At 49.3% G+C, this 20,984-nt stretch overlaps 1 protein-coding gene across 1 annotated transcript in view; it reads left to right on the plus strand.

Annotated features, from left to right (window-relative positions):
• PYGM (glycogen phosphorylase, muscle associated) overlaps nucleotides 1-20,984 on the plus strand; it is a 30,649-nt gene extending 9,665 nt beyond the window's left edge. Inside the window, exons 7-19 of the mRNA XM_066610150.1 lie at nucleotides 114-257; nucleotides 902-994; nucleotides 2,009-2,155; nucleotides 2,317-2,480; nucleotides 3,676-3,790; nucleotides 6,640-6,741; nucleotides 8,043-8,190; nucleotides 9,952-10,010; nucleotides 13,227-13,368; nucleotides 13,469-13,676; nucleotides 15,560-15,694; nucleotides 18,301-18,367; nucleotides 20,256-20,984. Of these exons, the coding sequence (XP_066466247.1) occupies nucleotides 114-257; nucleotides 902-994; nucleotides 2,009-2,155; nucleotides 2,317-2,480; nucleotides 3,676-3,790; nucleotides 6,640-6,741; nucleotides 8,043-8,190; nucleotides 9,952-10,010; nucleotides 13,227-13,368; nucleotides 13,469-13,676; nucleotides 15,560-15,694; nucleotides 18,301-18,367; nucleotides 20,256-20,408 (1,677 nt within the window). The 3' untranslated portion in view covers nucleotides 20,409-20,984. The remainder of the gene's footprint in view (nucleotides 1-113; nucleotides 258-901; nucleotides 995-2,008; nucleotides 2,156-2,316; nucleotides 2,481-3,675; nucleotides 3,791-6,639; nucleotides 6,742-8,042; nucleotides 8,191-9,951; nucleotides 10,011-13,226; nucleotides 13,369-13,468; nucleotides 13,677-15,559; nucleotides 15,695-18,300; nucleotides 18,368-20,255) is intronic.

The raw sequence follows: 20,984 nt of genomic DNA on the forward strand, positions 1-20,984 counted from the left end.
CAGGCAGCAAGTTGTAGGGAGGGCAGGCACCTCCATCCAGGAGTGGGGGCAGCAGTAGGAGGTTCTTCTGTCTTGCAGGCCACCCTGGCTTCAGTGTCTACCTCCCTCTGCAGTTCTTCGAAGGGAAGGAGCTGCGGCTGAAACAGGAGTACTTTGTGGTGGCCGCAACCCTCCAAGATATCATCCGTCGTTTCAAATCCTCCAAGTTTGGCAGCCGCGAGGCCGTCCGCACCTCATTTGATGCTTTCCCGGAAAAGGTACATGTGGGGCTGAGGCGCAGGAGACGCACAAGTCAAGGGCAGCAGCCACTCTTCTGCTCACACTTCCGCGGCTGTTGTGATGCTCCCAGCCTCTCCTTTCTGGGTGTCCCCAGAAGAGCGATGGGGGGCCCTGGCTGTTCATGTCGTCTGTGTAGAGAGACAGTGCCGTGTGGAGTCTGGAAGCTCAGGCTCTAGTTGCAGTCTGTGCTGTGGATACTTTGTGTGGTCTGTGGTAGGCCCAGCCGTGAGGCTGACTGAAGTGGCCCTGCTGCTGCTCCTTCTGTTCCCCAGATACAAAAAGTAGAAACAGAGCAGAAGAAGCAGTGTGGAAGAGAGGAAAATGACACTCTAGCCCACCACTCTGCTCTCCTCCATACTTCCTCATCTGCTCCATTCCCTTTGAAATCCAGGGAGCAGGAGGAGGAACAGCAGCAGGAGTGGTGTCAAGGCACCACAGAAGGGGGTCAGCGGCATCGATGTGTTTAGAGGCCAAGCGAGTGTCCCAGCGCCTCCCCACTCTTGACCAATGGGTGCAGTGGTGACCTGGAAGGACGGTGCTCTCTGCTGTGCAGGCCGGGCTTTGATTTCTCCTGTCCAAGCCCTCTCCAGTTCTGCCCATTTATCTCTCTTGTCTCCCCCAGGTTGCTATTCAGCTCAATGACACCCACCCTTCGCTGGCCATCCCAGAGCTGATGAGAGTGTTGGTGGATATTGAGAAGCTTGAATGGGACAAGGTGAGGCCATCCTTCCTTTGTACACTTGGGGGGGGGGCAGGACTTAGGCTCTCTCTCAATTGCAGAAAAGTAGGGGCTGTCTGCAGTTGCTCCGTTCTGCGGGAAACAGACTTTTCCACGTGTTCGAGGATTTGTTTTTTATTCCCTGTTCCTAACATGAGCCCTGGAAGTGGGGGTGGGGGTTCAAGGAATAAGCACTTGTTAGCTCTGGCTTCAGTTAACCCCTGGAGAAGAGACTGTGGGTAGGTGAGGCAGGCAGAGGTATATGAATGAATGAAAAGTGAGGATAGGGCATGTTCAGGGCTGTAGCTCTTCCTGTTCATGGTCAGTTCTTCCCCTTTCTGGCCCACCTGAGAAAACAAACAAAATTTCTTTTGTGAAGCGGCACCTGCTTTTGAACTTGTTATTTTCACATTTTCCTATCACCTTTCCTCCAAGGAGCTCAGGGTGGTGTAAATGATTCCAGTCCTCATAACAGCCCTGTGAGGCTGAGAAAGAGAGTATCTGACCCATGGTCACCCAGGAAGCTTCATGACTGAGTGAGGATTTGAGCCTGGATCTTCTGTGTCTTAAGTCTGACTCCCAGACCACTCCACCCCCTGGCTCTTTTCAGGGATCCTGAGCCCTTTCGCAGATCTAGAGTGGGTGGCCACCACAGCTGCAGCAGTTGCAAACTGGCTTATATTTCAAACTCTTGGGGCTGGGCAGGTGTCCCCCCCCCCCCCGGGCCAGCCCAATGTTGATGCGGGCTGCTGAGGCAGAGCAGTAAATTCTGCTGCTGCTATTCTTCCCACTTCCTGGGTTCAGCAAGTACAAGGGGAGCAGAGCAGAAGTGCGGTGGAGAGGGGAGGGTGGGCGAGAGGCGCTCAGTTCTCCTCCTCACTCCCTCTCCTGGTCTGTTCCTGTTCAGGGAGTTGATGAAGGTAGGCAGGGAGACACAGTAGCTCCCCCAGTCCGACCAGCCCTCCTGGTCACATTTTCTGAGTCTCATTCGCTCCCTGCTTCCCCTGCCAGGCCTGGGATGTCACGGTGAGGACTTGCGCCTACACCAACCACACAGTGCTGCCCGAAGCTCTGGAGCGCTGGCCCGTCCACCTCTTTGAAACACTTTTGCCACGTCACTTGGAGATCATCTACGAGATCAACCAGCGGTTCCTTGATGTGAGTGGCACATTTTGCGGTGCAGAGAGGCAGGGCTGGGAGATGGAGGCTCTCAAACCACAGTGCACCAGACTCAGACCTCCTGGGAGAGAGGAGGCCTCCAAATCCAGCTCTGTTGCCTTGAGCTTGTTGGGGTCTTACATCACTATCTGTCCCCACAGAAAGTCTATGCCAAGTTCCCTGGGGACCTTGACCGGTTGCGGCGCATGTCCATGGTGGAGGAGGGCAGCGTCAAGCGCATCAACATGGCCCACCTCTGCATTGTGGGATCGCACGCCGTCAACGGAGTGGCCCGCATCCACTCTGAGATCCTGAAGGCCACTGTGTAGGTACTTGCCTCAGCACCGACTGGGCTCTTTCTCCTCCCAGCAGACAGGGCTGTCCCAAGACATCCTGGTGCCTGAGGCAGTAGGTCAAATGGCATCCCCCTTGCATAGTGATATGCCAGCCTCTGCTCCTTCCACACCCTGGTTTGGAAAAGGAAGTAGGAAATGGAGCAAAAGAGGAAGTGTGGAGAAGAGGAGAGTGGTGGACTAGAGCATCTTCCTCTTCTCTTCTGTTTGCAAATTCAGAGAAGGGGGAGAAGGGGTAGTGCCGGTGGTTGTGGGTGGGCAGAGGCATCCCCCATGCCAACCTGCTGCCTGAGGCAACTGCCCCAGTTGGCCTCATGGATGGGCCAAATTCATGAATGGGCTTGAGCAAGGAGATGCTCAAGGTGGCTGACAATAACGCTTTTGTTGAAAAGTGGTACATAAATCATCTTAAGAACAATAGCCGCCCAACCAAACCACCAAATGCATTGCCAGACATCACATGGGGGCACAGTGAAGCAGCTCACTGATGACCATCCAAAATCAGACCCCTTTCTCTGGCTGGATGGAGCAGGTGTGCTTTTAACTCCCAACAGAACAACAGCCATTCTTGTATGTTTAGGCAGGGAGTTCTACATTTGCAGAAAAGGCCCTGTGGCACGTCACCACTGTATGTGGGACATACAAAAAGACTTACAGAAAGACAATTGATTTCAGAGGATGGGCAAGTTTAATACTTAAAGTTAAAGTACAGCTGGTTGAACAGTTCTGGGCGAGATGACCTCCAGGTCCCTCTCCAAGCATTCTATGATCCTCAATATCAGACACAATGTCAACTGTCTCGTTTCTGAATACTTGGAGGCAAAATATTCTTTACAGTGTGATGCTGGGCATTTTTGAAGCCTCTGGGTTTAATGGGACTTACTCCCAGGAAAATGCCTCTAGGATTTCAGTCCATTTCAAAAGAACTTCACCATTTCTCTTTATGCAAGACTCTTAAACTAAAATTATATCTCCTTTTTCCATGGAAAGTTTAACAAGCATCACTCCCACAGCCCCAAATTGCTCTTCCTTCTACCTTTTAAAATCCCTTTTCTTCTGATTTGGGGTTCGTCTCTGTGTGTCCTCTGCAGCACAGAGTCCTCCCTCTTTTCCTTTTTGGTTTTTTACAGTTTCTTTTCATTCTCTCTCCCCTTCCTCCTCCTCCAGGTTTAAAGACTTCTATGAATTTGAGCCCCACAAATTCCAGAACAAAACGAATGGCATCACCCCACGTCGCTGGCTGGTGTTGTGTAACCCAGGTTTGGCTGAGATCATTGCTGAGGTGAGACTATGTGGGGAAAGGAGGAAGGGAGGAGGAGGAGAACTAGCTAGTTGGGGGGGGGGGGATTCAGGGCAGCCTGGCAGTGGAGATGCTGGTTGAAAGCTCCTTTCTAGGCCAGACCAGAGGTGATGATGCAAAGACACAAAGTCAAGATTTGGGAGAAATTGGGTGAAAAGCATTCTCAAATCCTTCCAGCTTTACATTTGTTTGCCCAGAAAAGGATGTATTTATTTTATTTCACAAAATCATAAGAAAAACCTTGCTGGCTCAGACCCAAGATCCACATCGGCCAGTGTCCTGTTACCCCACAGTGGCCAACGAAGAAGCCAATGAACAGGCGGAGAGGGCGGCTCTTCTACAGCTGCTATCCTGAGCTAGACTGCCTCTAGACATGGAGGTTCCACATTGTGCACTTGACTAATAGCCACTGATAGACTTGTCCCCTGTGAATTTGTCTGATTCCCTTTGGAAGCAGCCCAAGGTAGCAGCCACCACCACATCTTGTGGCAGAGAATTCGACAGGCCAATGAGAGTCCCTCCTAAATCCTTCACCAGTAAATCTCTCCTGGTTCTAGTGTTGTGGGAAAGGGGGGAAAAAACTCCTCTCTGTCCTTCTCCCTTCTTTCCCCACTATGCATCATTTGATGAGCCTCAATCATAGCTCCTTCTTTCTTGATAGCTCCTTCATAGCTTTAATCCTTCTTTCTACATTTGCAGAAAAGGCCCTGTGGCAAAAAGGCACCTTTTTGCAAAGGTGCAAAAGAGAGCGACTAAGATGATTACGGGGCTGGGGCACCTTCCTTATGAGGAAAGGCTACCGTGTTTGGGCCTCTTCAGCCTAGAAAAGAGGCGCCTCAGGGGGGACATGATTGAGACATACAAAATTATGCAGGGGATGGACAGAGTAGATAGGGAGAAGCTCTTTACACTCTCACATAACACCAGAACCAGGGGACATCCACTGAAATTGAGTGTTGGGAGAGTTAGAATAGACAAGAGAAAATATTTCTTTACACAGCGTGTGGTTGGTCTGTGGAACTCCTTGCCACAGGATATGGTGACGGCGTCTGACCTGGACGCCTTTAAAAAGGAATTGGACAAGTTTCTGGAGGAAAAATCTATTACGGGTTACATGCCATGATGCGTATGTGCAACCTCCTGATTTTAGAAATGGGCAATGTCAGAATGCCAGATGCAAGGGAGGGCACCAGGATGAGGTCTCTTGTTATCTGGGTGTGCTCCCTGGGGCATTTGGTGGGCCGCTGTGAGATATAGGAAGCTGGACTAGATGGGCCTATGGCCTGATCCAGTGGGGCTGTTCTTATGTTCTTATGTTTCTCCAAACTAGAAACAAACATTGCAGCTTTGCCTTGTAAGGAAAGCCTTCCAGTCCCTTTGACTCTTTTTAGTTGCGCTCTCCTGCATTTTGAACAACCAAAAAAAATAAGTTTATTAGTCTGACTTTTATACAGCATTCCCCAGTTGTAGAAGTTGTTGGTGTGAGTTTAGAACAATGAACAGGAGGAGATGTATTGATTTGGAAAACATGATTCGTTCAGTGTAGCACTTGGGTTTTAAGTATCCACTTGGAGTACAAAGGCGAAAACAAATGAATTTTTCTTGGGCACTGTGGTGAAGTTTTCCATTTTGGCTCTCCCCAAGCTGCATGTACATTATAATTAGAGGTGCTTGTTTCTGGTGAGTAAGATAGGTTTACATCCTTACTAAACACACTGGGCTTACTTCTGAGTAAAGTAAATAACACAATTTCCAAACACCTCTAATTATAATCTGTTCCATGGAATCTCCATTTCCTTGCCCTTGAAGCTGCTCTGGGCGATTTCATGTGTATTAGAAAGGCACTCTGCACATGTTTGGTGGTATTCTCATTCCATACACCTGGGTGTTGAAAACAGATTCTTAGCTCAGGCTCAGATGAAACCTCTAGGCATCCCTAAATCGTACTGGGGGGGGGGGCGGAGACATCAGCATACCCATTAGGTAGGAATGGGGCAACACTAAGAACATAAGAACAGCCCCACTGGAGCAGGCCATAGGCCCATCTAGTCCAGCTTCCTGTATCTCACAGCGGCCCACCAAATGCTCCAGGGAGCACACCAGATAACAAGAGACCTCATCCTGGTGCCCTCCCTTGCATCCGGCATTCTGACATAACCCATTTCTAAAACCAGGAGGTTGCGCATACACATCATGGCTTATAACCCATGATGGATTTTTCCTCCAGAAACTTGTCCAATCCCCTTTTAAAGGCATCCAGGCCAGATGCCATCACCACATCCTGTGTCAAGGAATTCCACAGACCAACCATTCTGAGTAAAGAAATATTTTCTTTTGTCTGTCCTAACCCGCCCAACACTCCATTTTAGTGGATGTCCCCTGGTTCTGGTATTATGTGAGAGTGTAAAGAGCATCTCTCTATCCACTCTGTCCATCCCCTGCATAATTTTGTGTATCTCAATCATGTCCCCCCTGAGGCGCTTGTTTTCTAGGCCTTTTCAGCTTTCAGCTGAGTAGAAATATGAACATAGTGAGCAGCCTTTGGGGAAAGATTGTAGCTCAGTAGAAGGACCCAGGTAAGGGCAGGGAAAAATTCCTGCTGAATCCCTGAGAGAGTTGCTGCCTGCAGTGCTGGGTCTGCTGGGTGAAAGGTCTGACTCAGTAAATGGCAGCTTCTTAGGTTGGTGCTTTCAGGAACTCCCAAAGCTCAGGATGGTTCAAAGAAGGTGTTACCAGCTTGTGACGATCCATTACAGAGTGGGGGACACTGGAGAGAGGGCAGCCACCACCTTGCCTAGCTCAGTTGACCTTCCTCTTGCTGTTTCCTCCAGAGAATTGGAGAGGACTACATCTCCGACTTGGATCAGCTGAAGAAGCTCCTGAATTTTGTGAACGATGAGGGCTTCATCCGGGACGTGGCGAAAGTCAAGCAGGTGAAAATGAAGGGGACAAGAGGACTCTGCTCCTGTTCTACTCACGATCAATTGAGCTGAGTTTTGGGGGTGGCATGGGCGGGGAAACTCTTTGGGGCAGTGGCTGGGTGATAGAGCCCTTGCCGAAGGTCCCAGGTTGAATCCCTGACAGCGTCTCCATAGAAAGGAAGGGAGAGAGAGATGCCAGCCAGAGTAGATTTTCAACAAGTGGGTCAGGGCCCCGAAGTGGGTCACCCCCCCCCAAATTTAGGTGGGTTCTGGCAGTGGACCCCCCTTTGCTTTCCTTTGCTGCAGCACACCTTTGCCCTTGCTTCGCTTCTTCTTTCTCTTCCTCCCCTTTTCAAAACGCCAGTACCCCCCGCCCCTCCATTTCACCCAGAAGGAAAGAAGAGGTGGTTTGATTCAGTTGGGCCACAGCTTTGCTAGCCACACTGGCTGCCAGTTTATCTCCGAGCACAATTCAAGGTGCTAGTTTTGACTTTCAAAGCCTTTATAGCTTGGAACCAGGTATTTGAGGGACTGTCCCTTTCCGTATATTCCAGCCCATCTTTTGAGGTCATCAGGAGAAGGCCTCTTAACCAAGGCAAGGAACAGAGTATTCTTGGTGGTGACATCTTGATTTGCAGAACTCCTTTCCTCTAGAATTAAGCATGGGTCCCTCCTTGGAGGCCTTTCGGCAGAGCCTTAAAACTTTTTTCAAAATTTAGGGTGGCATTTGACCATTGACAGGATAAGCTGGTGCTTTTATCCAGTGCAATTGTAATTGGTTTTATGCAATCCTTGGGATTTGTTCTGTATTTTTTTAATGGTTTTTATTATTATTTTAATGTTGTAAGCTGCCTTGGTTGCTCTCATTGGGAGATAGGTAGGATATAAATCCTTTAACTAAACAGTAAACAAGCAGGCAAAATGACCGAACACACTGGCTGGTCACAACTAGGGTGGAGGAGAGGTGGCTAGAAGGCTGGTGCCGTGTCCCCGTTTGGTGGTACAGGAGCTGTAAGCACACATGGAACAGCCATAGATTGTCAAAGATGCTTTTTCTGTGATGGTCTCCCTTCCCTGCTGGGTTTTCCGATTATTCTCTCAAAGGTGGATCCCGTGTTGCACGTTGGGGGTTCAAAGCAGGTCCCAGCCCCACTAAGAGGGCTGAGGGCTATGAGGGCTGTCTATGCCAGTGAGGACCACTGGCATAGACAGGGCAGGGCCAGGTGGTTCAGGCACCTGACACGGGGGTTGGACTAGATGACCTTGTGGGCTCCTCCCAACTCTGTGATTTTGTTCATCTTCCCTCCGCACAGGAGAACAAGCTGAAGTTTGCTGCCATGTTGGAAAAGGACTACAAGGTGAAGATCAACCCCAACTCGCTCTTCGACATCCAGGTGAAGAGAATCCACGAATACAAGCGGCAGCTGCTGAACTGCCTGCACATCATCACCCTCTACAACCGTGAGTCCCAGCTGCTCACCCTTGCCTCGTTCTATCCTGGAGGTGCCCCCACCACTCCTCTCCTGGGGGCTGGTTATCTCAGTTAACCCTCTTGGGGGTTCTGTTATCTCAGTTATCTGTACAGCTCAGTGGTACAGGCCTTTACTTTACAAGCAGGAGATGCCAGGTTCAGTCCCTGGCAGCACTGCCACCTAGTGCTGGGGAAGCCCCTCCATCTGCCAGTCAGAGTTGGTAGCCCTGGCAGACCTGGATGGCCAGGCTCCTCAAGCAGCAGCCCTCCTCAGTTCCTGTCTGGCTGGTTGGTGACTCCGTCTCTTTACTGGGCAGGGAGCAGAGGCGTCACGAAGGTTTATGTCACCCAGTGAGAGGGCTCCTTATGTCACCCCCATGAAGGACCTCCTTCCATACCAGGCCATACAGAATGAATTGCAATACATACAGCCCAAATGCAGAGGCACCACTCAGGTTGGTGTTCTCCCCGTTCACTGGGCAGGAGGTCTGGTCTAGAGGGTAGAGCCTCCATTTGCCTGAAGATAACATCCACAAGGTCGCCAGTTCGAGGCCACTGGCACCGTGAACGGCGAGACCTTGAAGCAGCTGACAAGCTGAAGCCGAGTTATTCCATCTGCTCTGAGCGTGGGAGGATGGAGGCCAGGATGGAGGCCAGATCAGAAAGAAACATCTGAATTGTTGTGGCTCTTGAAAGATAGAGCCTTCTTTCAATTGTAAAAATCCCTATGGGGATTTAAATTAGCCTGCCTATGTAAACTGCCTTGAATATAGTCTTGAATAAAGACCAAGAAAGGCGGTATATAAATACCTGTAATATTATTATTATTATTATTATTATTATTATTATTATTATTATTATTATTATTATTATTAATTCACTTTATTGATTTATTTTAATATAGAACAGGACAGGTCACCCAACAATCAGTAACCAGTGGCTAACTTGATGGCATCACACAACTGAATAAAAGTTCTAGTATGAGCTTGTGTGAGTTCTAGTATACAGGACATCTGCAAGAGGGATCTGAAGGCCTTAGGAGTGGACCTCAACAGGTGGGAAACCCTGGCCTCTGAGCGGCCCGCTTGGAGGCAGGCTGTGCAGCATGGCCTTTCCCAGTTTGAAGAGACACTTGGCCAACAGACTGAGGCAAAGAGGCAAAGAAGGAAGCCAGGGAGACAGACCAGGGACAGACTGCACTTGCTCCCGGTGTGGAAGGGATTGTCACTCCCGAATCGGCCTTTTCAGCCACACTAGACGCTGCTCCAGAACCACCTTTCAGAGTGCGATACCAGAGTCTTTCAAGACTGAAGGTTGCCAACTACTAGTATACAGGGAAATATGGGCCAGCTCATACTAACACCTGATTGGTCAGTTTTGAGTTAAGGAAATCTACTTTTTATTACATCAGGCAGTTGTGTTTTTGTTTTCTGGTTAATTTGCCATAATGTTTGATAGAATACAGGTAATTCAACACTGTTTTTTTATTACATTCTGCATGTAATTAGGCATCAAATGATATATAACAAAATACAAATTTGTACAAATCTTGTACGAATTTTCCAAAGATTTTCAAAATTTTGGCCACTAGTGGTGTCACCCCCCCCCCCAAAGGATGTTGCCTGGTGCAATCTAGATCTCTCACACCCCCTAGTGACACCACTGGCAGGGAAATCCCAGGCAAATCTTTCCAAACCTGTCTGACTCTCTTTGTGTGAAAGTTTTTGCTCTTGTTTTTTTCTCCACTGCAGGGATCAAGAGAGAACCAAACAAACCAGTTGTGCCCCGAACAATTATGATTGGCGGCAAAGTGAGGACCTGAAACAGGGTTAGGGGGGAGCAAAGGGTGGGGGTTGGGGCTGGTGGTTTGGATGGGGACAGTACATAGAGGGAGTAGAGCAGTGTTTCTCAAACTGTGGATCGGGACCCACTAGGTGGGTCGCGGGCCAATTTCCGATGGGATATATTAGACTCACTGAACAACATTGAACTGAACAACAACTGAACAACTGAACAACAACTTTAGACAGCGCTGAACAACACTGAGTGCCTGCCTGTGCTGGAGGAGCTTGACAGTGAACCAACCCTAGAAGAACTTCACGTGGCCCTGGACTCCCTTGCCTCTGGCAAGGCACCTGGAAAAGACAGCATCCCTGCTGAAGTCCTAAAGTGCTGCAAAGAGATCATCATCACTGAGCTGCATGAAATCCTCTGTCTCTGCTGGAGAGAAGGTGGAGTACCTCAGGACATGAGGGATGCAAACATCATCACGCTGTACAAGAACAAAGGCGACAGGGGTGACTGAAATAACTACCGTGGCATCTCTCTCCTTAGCGTTGTAGGAAAGTTGTTTGCCCGAGTTGCACTAAAGAGGCTGCAGGTACTTGCAGAGAGCGTTTATCCAGAATCACAGTGCGGATTCCGAGCCAACAGGTCCACCACTGATATGGTATTCTCCCTTAGACAACTGCAGGAGAAATGCAGGGAACAACAACAGCCACTCTTTATAGCCTTCATAGATCTCATGAAGGCCTTCGACCTGGTCAGCAGGGATGGCCTCTTCAAGATTCTCCCCAAGATTGGATGTCCACCCAGGCTCCTCAGCATCATCCGATCCTTCCACAAGGACATGAAGGGCACTGTTGTCTTCGATGGCTCCACATCAGACCCCTTTGACATCCGAAGCGGCGTGAAGCAGGGCTGTGTTCTTGCACCAACCTTGTTTGGGATTTTCTTTGCTGTCCTGCTGAAGCAGACCTTTGGAACTGCAACAGAAGGCATCTACTTCCGGACCAGATCAGACGGAAAGCTCTTCAACCTCTCCAGACTGAGAGCAAAGTCCAGCTGAAATGTCTGCGTGACTTCCTCTTTGCCGACGATGCAGCTGTCACTACCCACTCTGCCAAAGATCTCCAGCAGCTCATGGATCGTTTTAGCAAGGCCTGCCAAGATTTTGGACTGATGATCAGCCTTAAGAAAACACAGGTCATGGTTCAGGATGTGGACTCACCTCCCTGCAGTACAATCTCTGCGTATGAACTGGAGGTTGTCCATGACTTTGTGTACCTTGGCTCAACGATCTCTGACACTCTTTCTCTCGATACCGAACTAAACAAACGCATCGGTAAAGCAGCTACCACGTTTTCCAGACTGACAAAGAGAGTCTGGTCCAACAAGAAGCTGACGGAACATACCAAGATCCAGGTCTACAGAGCTTGCGTCCTGAGTACACTTCTGTACTGCAGCGAGTCATGGACTCTTCGCTCACAACAGGAGAGGAAACTGAACGATTTCCACATGTGCTGCCTCCGGCGCATTCTCGGCATCACCTGGCAGGACAAAGTTCCAAACAACACAGTCCTGGAACGTGCTGGAATCCCTAGCATGTATGCACTGCTGAAACAGAGACGCCTGTGTTGGCTCGGTCATGTCATGAGAATGGATGATGGCCGGATCCCAAAGGATCTCCTCTATGGAGAACTCGTGCAAGGAAAGCGCCCTACAGGTAGACCACAGCTGCGATACAAGGACATCTGCAAGAGGGATCTGAAGGCCTTAGGAGTGGACCTCAACAAGTGGGAAACCCTGGCCTCTGAGCGGCCCGCTTGGAGGCAGGCTGTGCAGCATGGCCTTTCCCAGTTTGAAGAGACACTTGGCCAACAGTCTGAGGCTAAGAGGCAAAGAAGGGCAGCCCATAGCCAGGGAGACAGACCAGGGACAGACTGCACTTGCTCCCGTTGTGGAAGGGATTGTCACTCCCGAACTGGCCTTTTCAGCCACACTAGACGATGTTCCAAAACCACCTTTCAGAGCGCAATACCATAGTCTCTCGAGACTGAAGGTTGCCAACACAACAATATTAGACTCAATGCTACCATGGTGTGACTGCATTTGGGGAAGTGTTACAGACTTGTAAGCTACAATGTATGTTCTTTTAACAATGATAATAAATGGGACTTACTCCTGGGTAAGTGTGGGTAGGATTGCAGCCTAGGATTGTTAAAAAGTTTCCTGCTTGATTTTGTCACTTCTAGTCACATCGCTTCCAGTGGGTCCTGACAGATTCTCATTCTAAAAAGTGGGTCCCGGTGCTAAATGTGTGAGAACCACTGCTCTAGAGAGTGTGAGCGCAATCCTAACCCCTTATGTCAGTGCTTTCCAGCCAATGGGACGTGTGCTGCATCCTGCAGTTGGGTGTCACTCACGGAGGCCTCCTCAAAGTACGGGAGTGTTTGTTCCCTTACCTCAGAGCTGCATTGCCCTTATGTCAGTGCTGGAAAGCACTGACATAATGGGTTAGGATTGCACCCTGTGAGGAGGAAGAGTTGACCCCTTGTGTTTAAGTAGCGGTGGAGTTGAGGAAGGGCAGGGGCTAAAGGCCTGCCTTTAAAAGTTTTAGCAAAGTATCTGAGCTGAGAGAGAGCATCAGGCTCAGGAGAAGGTAGACTGAGATATTTGCCTAAGTCATAAGCACTAGTTTACTCTGCCCTCCAGTTATGATGGCGGGTCAGGTTATGATGGTGAGAGGCATAGGGCAGGCAGAGGGATGGATAGGGGAGAAGGATAGAAGAAGGGGAGATGATAATCTTGAATCATGCCCCCAAGGAGGACAGTCTGGATTTTTAACTTCCTTCTATTGGATGAGAGGCCCAGGAGAGACAGGTGGTGGAAGTCCACTGAGCTTGCTTCTGAATAAATGTGCCTAGATCTGCCCTTGCCTTTTTATATTTATTTGGGATCTTTTTTAAAATCTTGTTTTTCAGTGTTGATATATTTCTTGCCAAATGATTGTAACTCACTGCTAGAGTTTGGGATGTTCATTTAACATCTTTAAATGAACTTTTCAAACTAGAGATGAGAGGCAGGAGAAGAAAAAAGCTCTTGGGAAGACTTTTTGGAGTGGATGTAGTTGCAAGAGCGTCTTTGTGGGACAGGGCTATTGGAGGGGTGCTGCAAAGGGTTCCTACGCTCAAAAGCCAGCATTGCTCCACTGTGCACAAGGTAACCTCTGTGCCCCTCCCTGCAGGCCGCCCCTGGCTACCACATGGCCAAGATGATCATCAAACTCATCACATCTATTGGAGACATTGTCAACAACGACCCCCTTATCGGCGACCGGCTCAAGGTCATCTTCTTGGAGAACTACCGGGTGTCACTGGCTGAGAAAGGTCTGTTGTGCTCTGCCAGCTTTGTGCCCTGTGTCAGTAGTGCACCACCTGGAACTTCCCCTGCTAACTCACCTTTTTTCTCCTCCTCTCCACCCTGCAGTGGTCCCTGCAGCCGATCTCTCGGAACAGATCTCCACGGCAGGCACAGAGGCCTCAGGAACGGGCAACATGAAGTTCATGCTGAACGGGGCACTCACGATTGGCACCATGGACGGGGCCAATGTGGAGATGGCGGAGGAAGCCGGCATAGAGAACTTCTTCATCTTTGGCATGCGGGTGGAGGACGTGGAGGAGCTGGACAGGAAGGGGTGGGTGCCAGATAGGACCACGCTTTGTGTGCATCGTAAGGCTAGCCCTGCCCCACCCCCTTTCAGCCTTCTGTGGCTATTCTGCCCTCTAGTCTTGGGGAATGGCCCACCATCACCAAGGTGGCAAGGAGCCCTGCAAAGTTTTGAAATCACGGAAAGCAAGCAGGTGCCACAGTGCTGTCGGGGATGAGAGAATTAACATATCTGCTGGTCTCTCCAAGGCAGCAGTCACCCTTCTCCTCTCCTCCACACCTCCTCTTGGTGAATCTGACTCTCTAGACCAGGGGCAGCCAAACTTGCTTAGCATAAGAGCCTTAAACTTCAGGTGTTTGAGAGCCACAATATTTAGGAAACAAATTCTTAAATACATGAACTCACTACGAGCATTAAACGTGTGTTTTAATCTGGTGGACTCTCAGTTTAGACTCAGTAAATAATTAGGAAGCTTGAAAATTTCTTCTTCTTTTCTTCTTATTAACAGTATTTATATACCGCTTTTCAACGAAAAGTTCACAGAGCGGTTTACAGAGAAAAATCAAATAACTAAATGGCTCCCTGTCCCAAAAGGGCTCACAATCTAAAAAGATGCAAATGAATACCAGCAGACAGCTACTAGAACAGACACTGCCGGGGTGAGCTGGGCCAGTTACTCTCCCCCTGCTAAAAAAAGAGGAGCACCCACTTGAAAAAGTGCCTCTTACCCAATTAGCAGGGGTAATTTACCCTTATTTACCATTTATATTAATTGTGATCAAAAAGGAGCTCAGCCAACATATTTCCATAAGCTGTGCAGTATATGTCAAAGAGCCGCATGTGGCCACATTTTGGCCCCCCCCCCATATTTGCACTTGCCTCCAGTCTTACTTTCCTATGACACTCTAGCCCTCCACTCTGCTCTCCTCCACGCTTCCTCTTCCCTTGTGACTCTGCTGCTCTAGCCCACTACTGTCTTCTCTCCCACCCTTCATTCTCTTCTCCCTTTTCAAATCCTGGAACTGGAGGGAGGTGGAGGAATGTTGGAGGTGGTGGCTGGTGTGCTACACAAGAAATATTTGTTCCTGTAGAGTGCCACCTACAGGGTTTGGGTTGGTGCTTGGCATACCACCTCAGGCGCCAGGAGACTTTGGATCAGCCCTGTACCTGAGAAATATTAAGTTGTTCACAGATGACATAACTGCTAAGAAGAATGGTTGCTTAGAATTAATAGATGGATGGCAAGGAGTTTCAGTGTTGCCAGGGGCTGGGTAGCTAGAGTTGGATGGAAGGGTAAGGTGACCATGGGGAGTGGAGTTCAGCTGGAACTTGGAGCAACCTTGAGAGCTGATGGGGCGTAGTGGATAATTGACTTGGGGCACAATCCTAACCCACTTTCCAGCACCAAGGGCTGGAAAGGGCTATGCAGCTCTGAGGGAAGGGAACAAACATTACCTTACCTTGAGGAGGCCTCCATGACTGCAACCCAGGATGGAGCACACAGCCCATTGGCACAGCTGTGCCAGCACTGGAAAGCTGGCCTTCACTACAAATGGCAGCTCCTGCAGTTCAACTCTAACCTCAGTCATGAATTGGCTACAGGGCCATAGCCAAGCCATTCCTCTCTGCCTCAGTCTTCCCCATCTGCCAAATGGGGATAATACTCCTTCTGTATCTGACAGTGCTTGCAGTCCCGACAGTCATTCTTGAGATGCAGTCATTGCTGCGAGGATAAGACACAAAGAGCACTTTGGACCCTTGGAAAGCAAATGCTAAGTGCAGTTGTTATTGTGGAGGGAGGAATGCAGATGACAGGAGGGAGCAATAAGGGAAGGCACTCTCCTGGGTAGAAAGAGCTGTTCTGCCTCCCACCTTGGGGTAAATTGTACCTTTCCCTTCTCCCCTCACAGTTACTGCGCCAAAGATTACTACGACCACCTCCCTGAGCTGAAGCAGGCCATTGACCAGCTGAGCAGCGGCTTCTTCTCCCCCAAGCAGCCAGACCTGTTTAAGGACATTGTCAACATGCTCATGTACCATGACAGGTGAGAATGGAGGCAGTGGTGCTCAGAGAGGAGAGCTCTGGGATGACCATCTTGCCTCGCTTGATGAAGCCCCCTGGAGTGCTGGGACTCCTTTTGGTGTGAGGCTGGGACATTCTAGTATCTGCTTGTGTGGGCAAAACATTAAGGACCCCTGTTCTGTGTATGTGCAAACCAGGAAACTCCAGCTAGCTTGAACCCCTCCTGGGGTGTTCTGGAGCATCTTTGTGGGTTGGTCCACAGCGTTCGTCTCCAGTTCTGTTTGCAATTTCTGTTTTGAGCCCATGTGTAAAAATTACCTTAATTGACACGGCAAAACTGTGTGCACAGCAGCAGGGATTGCACATTTTAACAGTGCAGATGAAAACACCCCAGCAGTGATTGAGCAAATATTGAGTGTTTGTTTTCTGTCTCTGTGTTTATTGCTTGGAAACCCAGCTGTCTAAATGTGTGGGTGCCTGTGGCAACAAGGTGCCTGTATATCGCTGCTTCAAGTGCCTGCGTTTTTAAAAATATAAGGAGTGCTTTCTTGACTTCTTTAATGTCATTCTTCAGTGCCTGCTCCCTGCTCAGGCTGCTTTGCATAATGTGAAAAGTAGTCTCTGCCCCAAGGGGTTTGCAGTCTAGAAATTGACATGGGGTGGGGGTGGGGCAGTTGAAATGGGAAAGGGGGGGTGGAGAGAGCAGTAGACTGAGAGAGACAGCAGACAGTAGTAGATATGCTGTATTGTGGAATCTTCTTTTGGGGTATGTAAACAGGAGGACCCACTTGTATAAAATTGTGTTCGTGAACTTAAGGAGCTAGTCCTGAGTAGGCATCTATGCAAATTGGTTTCAATGAGCATAATGATTAATAACTTGTTTTCTTTCTGTAATGTCATCAGTGTGCACAGTGGGCAATCTTAGCCCCCTTTCTGACCCTGGGCTCGGGTACAAATTACCCCCTTTACCCCCCTCTCCTAGGCCCTGGGTGGCTCCAAGCATTAGAGGGAGAGTGGGTGGAAATCCTTATCTAAAATGTTTATGCTTTCCTCTCCCCTCCCTTTCGGGAAGCTTTCAAGGCAGCTTGTGCAATGCAGGGCAGCCCAAAAACAGTGTTGAAACAGCAGCAGCAGATAAACCAGATTAAGCAACCACCAAAGAAGACAGAGCGCAGATAGAATTGGCTGCCTCTCTTTTTAGGTTGTGGGTGCCTAATATTCCACCCAACAAAAGGACAGGTGGTTCTCCAAGTCTTCTGCCCCTTCTGCACCTGGGATTTTTACCCTACTCTTCCAGATAAAAGGCTCAGCAGTCAAGATGAAGAACTTTTGTCCTTCTGGAAGCTGGTGCAGCAGAGTGGCTCCAGGAGTCCGCTCAGCGAAACAGGATTTTCTGGGTTGGAATCTGGTCTCTGCCAGGATCTTGTTAGGTGATCTTAGGAAGACTGAGGCTGAGCAAAGTGGGCACAGTGGCATTTCTTGTTGCAAGGGTGATATCTGTAGAATGCCTGCATGTGTTTATTTTAGGAGGTGCTTATTGTAGGAGGGAACTTTTGGTGTGTTAAAACAAGGACAGGAAGCAAAAGATTGGAACTTATGGCTGATATGTGGGCAAGCTGCAGAAGTGGTGAAGATGTGTCCCTTGGGGGGCGGGGTTCTTCTGCATCTGTGGTTCTTTGGTTATGTCTGTCATTGTCCAGCAGGTGGCAGTCTAAGGTGGGGCTTGCTGGTCAAGGGGACTCTGTAGCCCTACAAAATGACCCTATTTTGCCCAAAAGGCTCTCCTATTTTACCTGGGTGCATTCATATTCTCTCTCTCTCTCTCTCTCCAACCTCTCCACATTTTGGAAAACAAAGGCCTGGGTTCCATGTTCCAAAAGGCTGCAATGTGAACTTCTTTTTGTGTGTGTAAACAGGGGAACCTGTTTGTGTAAAATTGTATTCATGCTTACGGAGCTAGTCCTGAGTGGCCACCTTATGTACACTGATTGATGATTAACAATGATTAATGACTTGTTAATCACTCTTCTTATTCTTTATCTGTAGAGGACCATCTGGGTACAAGGTCTCTGCCTCAAAAGGCTTACAATCTGATAGTAAGCCCTGTCTCCATGACTAGAGATCAGGGAGATAGTGAAAGGAATGTGATTTTTGTTTTTTTGTTTTTTTCCAGTTACATGTACTTAAGCATATATCTTGTCTGATCTGGGAAGCTAAGCAGGGTCAGGCCTGGTTAGTACTTGGATGGGAGACTGCCTGGGAATACCGGGTGCTGTAGGCTTATACCATAGTCTTTCGAGACTGAAGGTTGCCAACCACAATGGGGATTAAGTCTTGGGGGGGGGGGATGTGTTTTAAGAAGGTGCATGAAAAAAGTGAGCAAGGTGTGTTAGTGTATAAACCAGAGCTCTGCCCCGAGGAGCTTACAATTTGAACTTCCAGTGTGTGTGTGTGGGGGGGGGGGAAGACAAGAAGCCTGAAAACCTGTGGTCATATGACAACTCTAGATTTTCGCAACTCAAGGTATCACTTATGCACAGAGTTAGGAAATTCTAGAGTCACCATCTTGATGTCCAGCTCTTATTTGGCAGCACCTCAAGGTCTCTGTCTTTTCCCTTCTCTCTGCAGGTTCAAGGTTTTTGCAGACTATGATGCCTACATCAAGTGTCAGGAAAAAGTCAGTGCTCTTTACAAGGTGAGGTGCCTGGTGGTCAGGCTGTAACAAGCAAGGCTCAGAGGCCATACGTAAGCCTGGCTCTCCATAGTGGCCAATTTTTAGCATTCTAAAGCAGGGGTGCCCAAACCCTAGTCTGGGGGCCATTTGCCCAGTCTAGCCGGCAAGGAGCTCCCAGTCTCCAATGAGTCTCTGGCCCACTGGACACCTGCTGGAGCCCATGCTGACCCAACGCGACTATTCTAAGAACATAAGAACAGCCCCACTGGATCAGGCCATAGGCCCATCTAGTCCAGCTTCCTGTATCTCACAGCGGCCCACCAAATGCCCCAGGGAGCGCACCAGATAACAAGAGACCTGCAAGGCCTCCTGGGAATTGTAGTTAAGAACATAAGAACAGCCCCACTGGCTCAGGCCATAGGCCCATCTAGTCCAGCATCCTGTATCTCACAGCGGCCCACCACATGACCCAGGGAGCACACCAGATAACGAGACCTGCAAGGATTCCTGGGAATTGTAGTTTAAGAACATAAGAACAGCCCCACTGGATCAGGCCATAGGCCCATCTGGTCCAGCTTCCTGTATCTCACAGCGGCCCACCAAATGCCCCAGGGAGCACACCAGATAACAAGAGGCCTCATCCTGGTGCCCTCCCTCATTCTCAGCATGAGGACGACTGTTTGACCTCTCGCACAACTGTTCAACCTCTTGCACGAGCTGCGGGCCAACGGCTCCTTCCACTGCTTGCTGTTTCACGTCTGAAGCAGCAGTGGCAGCAAAGGAAAGGCCGGCCTTGCTTTGCATAAGGACTTTTATAGGCCTTGAGCTATTGCAAGACCTTCATTCATTCATATAAGTTCCACCTCTAATTTATTCATTTATGTAAATTTACTCAAATTTTAAATGTAGATTGATTCTTTTTCCCGGCCCGGCACAGTGTCAGAAAGATAATGTGACCCTCCTGCCAAAAAGTTTGGACACCCTGTTCTAAAGCAATAGCTGGGGGAGGAACGTCTCAATGGAAAGAGGGCTGAGCCGCCTCTGGCTGCCTTGTAATCCCCGCACTGGCTAAAGGATCAGGCCACTGCATGTAAGTGTGTGACTCATGTTTTCAGGTGTTGATGGTGCCCTGCACCCCAAGCCCATGCGCCATAATCTGGGCCCTGAGTTGTTTTAGGAGAGGAGAGTGTCTCCAGGGAGACTCTGCCATTATATGGCAGCTTATGTTGAGGGACTCCTCTGGGGGCTGGGGATAAGAATAGGCCCTCAGTTTGGCTGTACTTGTCGTAACTAAACAGCCACCGGGTAGATGGGACTCGTCAGCCTGGGAAGGCAGCTCATCTGAGAGAAGGAAAACTCTGACCCCAAACCTCCACTGCCTTGTGGCTACATCCAGTTATGGAAAAGGCTTCAGGAGTCAACCTTGAGGCAAAATCCGGTGCTGGAGTCCCTGAGGCAGTTCATGGCTGAACACAGTCCCGTTCTGGCAACTCCTGTGACGCCGCTGGAACCAACCGTATTGGCCTCTGCCTTTCCATTGGACCATTTCAGCGACGTGGAGAGGGGGGATTTGCTGCATGGGTAACAGCCTATCCTCCATACCTACTTTACCCAGGCTTCGCGCACTGGAGAGGACACTGTTCCAGAACCACCATTCAGAGCGCGATACCAGAGTCTTCCGAGACTAAAGGATGCCAACATGAGATGTTGAGGGAGCATAGCTCTGTAAGCGGATCATCGCTTCAATCCCAAGCATCTCCAGGAAGGCCTGGGAAACTCTTCCTAAGGCCCTGGAGAGCCACTGCCAGTCAGAGTCTGACAATACTGAGTGGGATGAACCAATCTTTTGACTCAGCAGGCAGGAGCCTCTAACCCTTGTCTGATCCCTTGCTCTGCCTTTCTCCCCCAGAATCCCAAAGAGTGGACCAAGAAGGTCATCTGCAACATTGCCACCTCTGGGAAGTTCTCCAGCGACCGCACCCTCGCTCAGTATGCCCGTGAAATATGGGGTGTCGAGCCCACCCGCCACAAGATCCCTGCCCCCGATGAGCCCCGGGAATGAGCGCTCCAGTGCCATCTCTGACCACCACCCCTCCATCTACCAGCAGTTACATTCAGCGGAGCAGCTGCAAATCAATGGGTTCCCCCCTGCCCCACATCTCTGAAAATGCAATCTCTTTTTGAAGGGAGGCACAGATTTTACGTCTCCCCTTCCTGGCTTAAACCTGTTGGTAACTTGACTGCCACAATTTGGGGGGGGGAGCACTGACTCTCTTCCTCTCTTTCCTTCTCCCCTATTTATTTTCAAAGGGCTTCACCCACCCCGTTCATGACAGGTCCCCTTTTATTGATAGGAATAACTCAAAGCCTTCCTTTATTTTATTTACGAGGTATTTGTTTTGTGGAAGGGTGGGCAGCATGTGGGGGTGTGAGGACCTGCTGCCTCCACCCTCTCCTTTTCAAAGGGCTTCCTTGCATTTTGATTCTGAAAAGAGATTGCTGGGGCGGGGAGGGGGTGGATTTTATTTTCTCATTGGCATCAGTGCCCATTTTGTTAAAAGGGATGATGTAGAATTTGGGGGAAGGTGCTGCCAAACTGGAAAAAAAATTAAATAAAATGTTTTAAAACTACCATCAA

Source organism: Tiliqua scincoides, chromosome 15 (genome assembly GCF_035046505.1).
Source record: "Tiliqua scincoides isolate rTilSci1 chromosome 15, rTilSci1.hap2, whole genome shotgun sequence".
NCBI classification, from domain to species: domain Eukaryota; kingdom Metazoa; phylum Chordata; class Lepidosauria; order Squamata; family Scincidae; genus Tiliqua; species Tiliqua scincoides.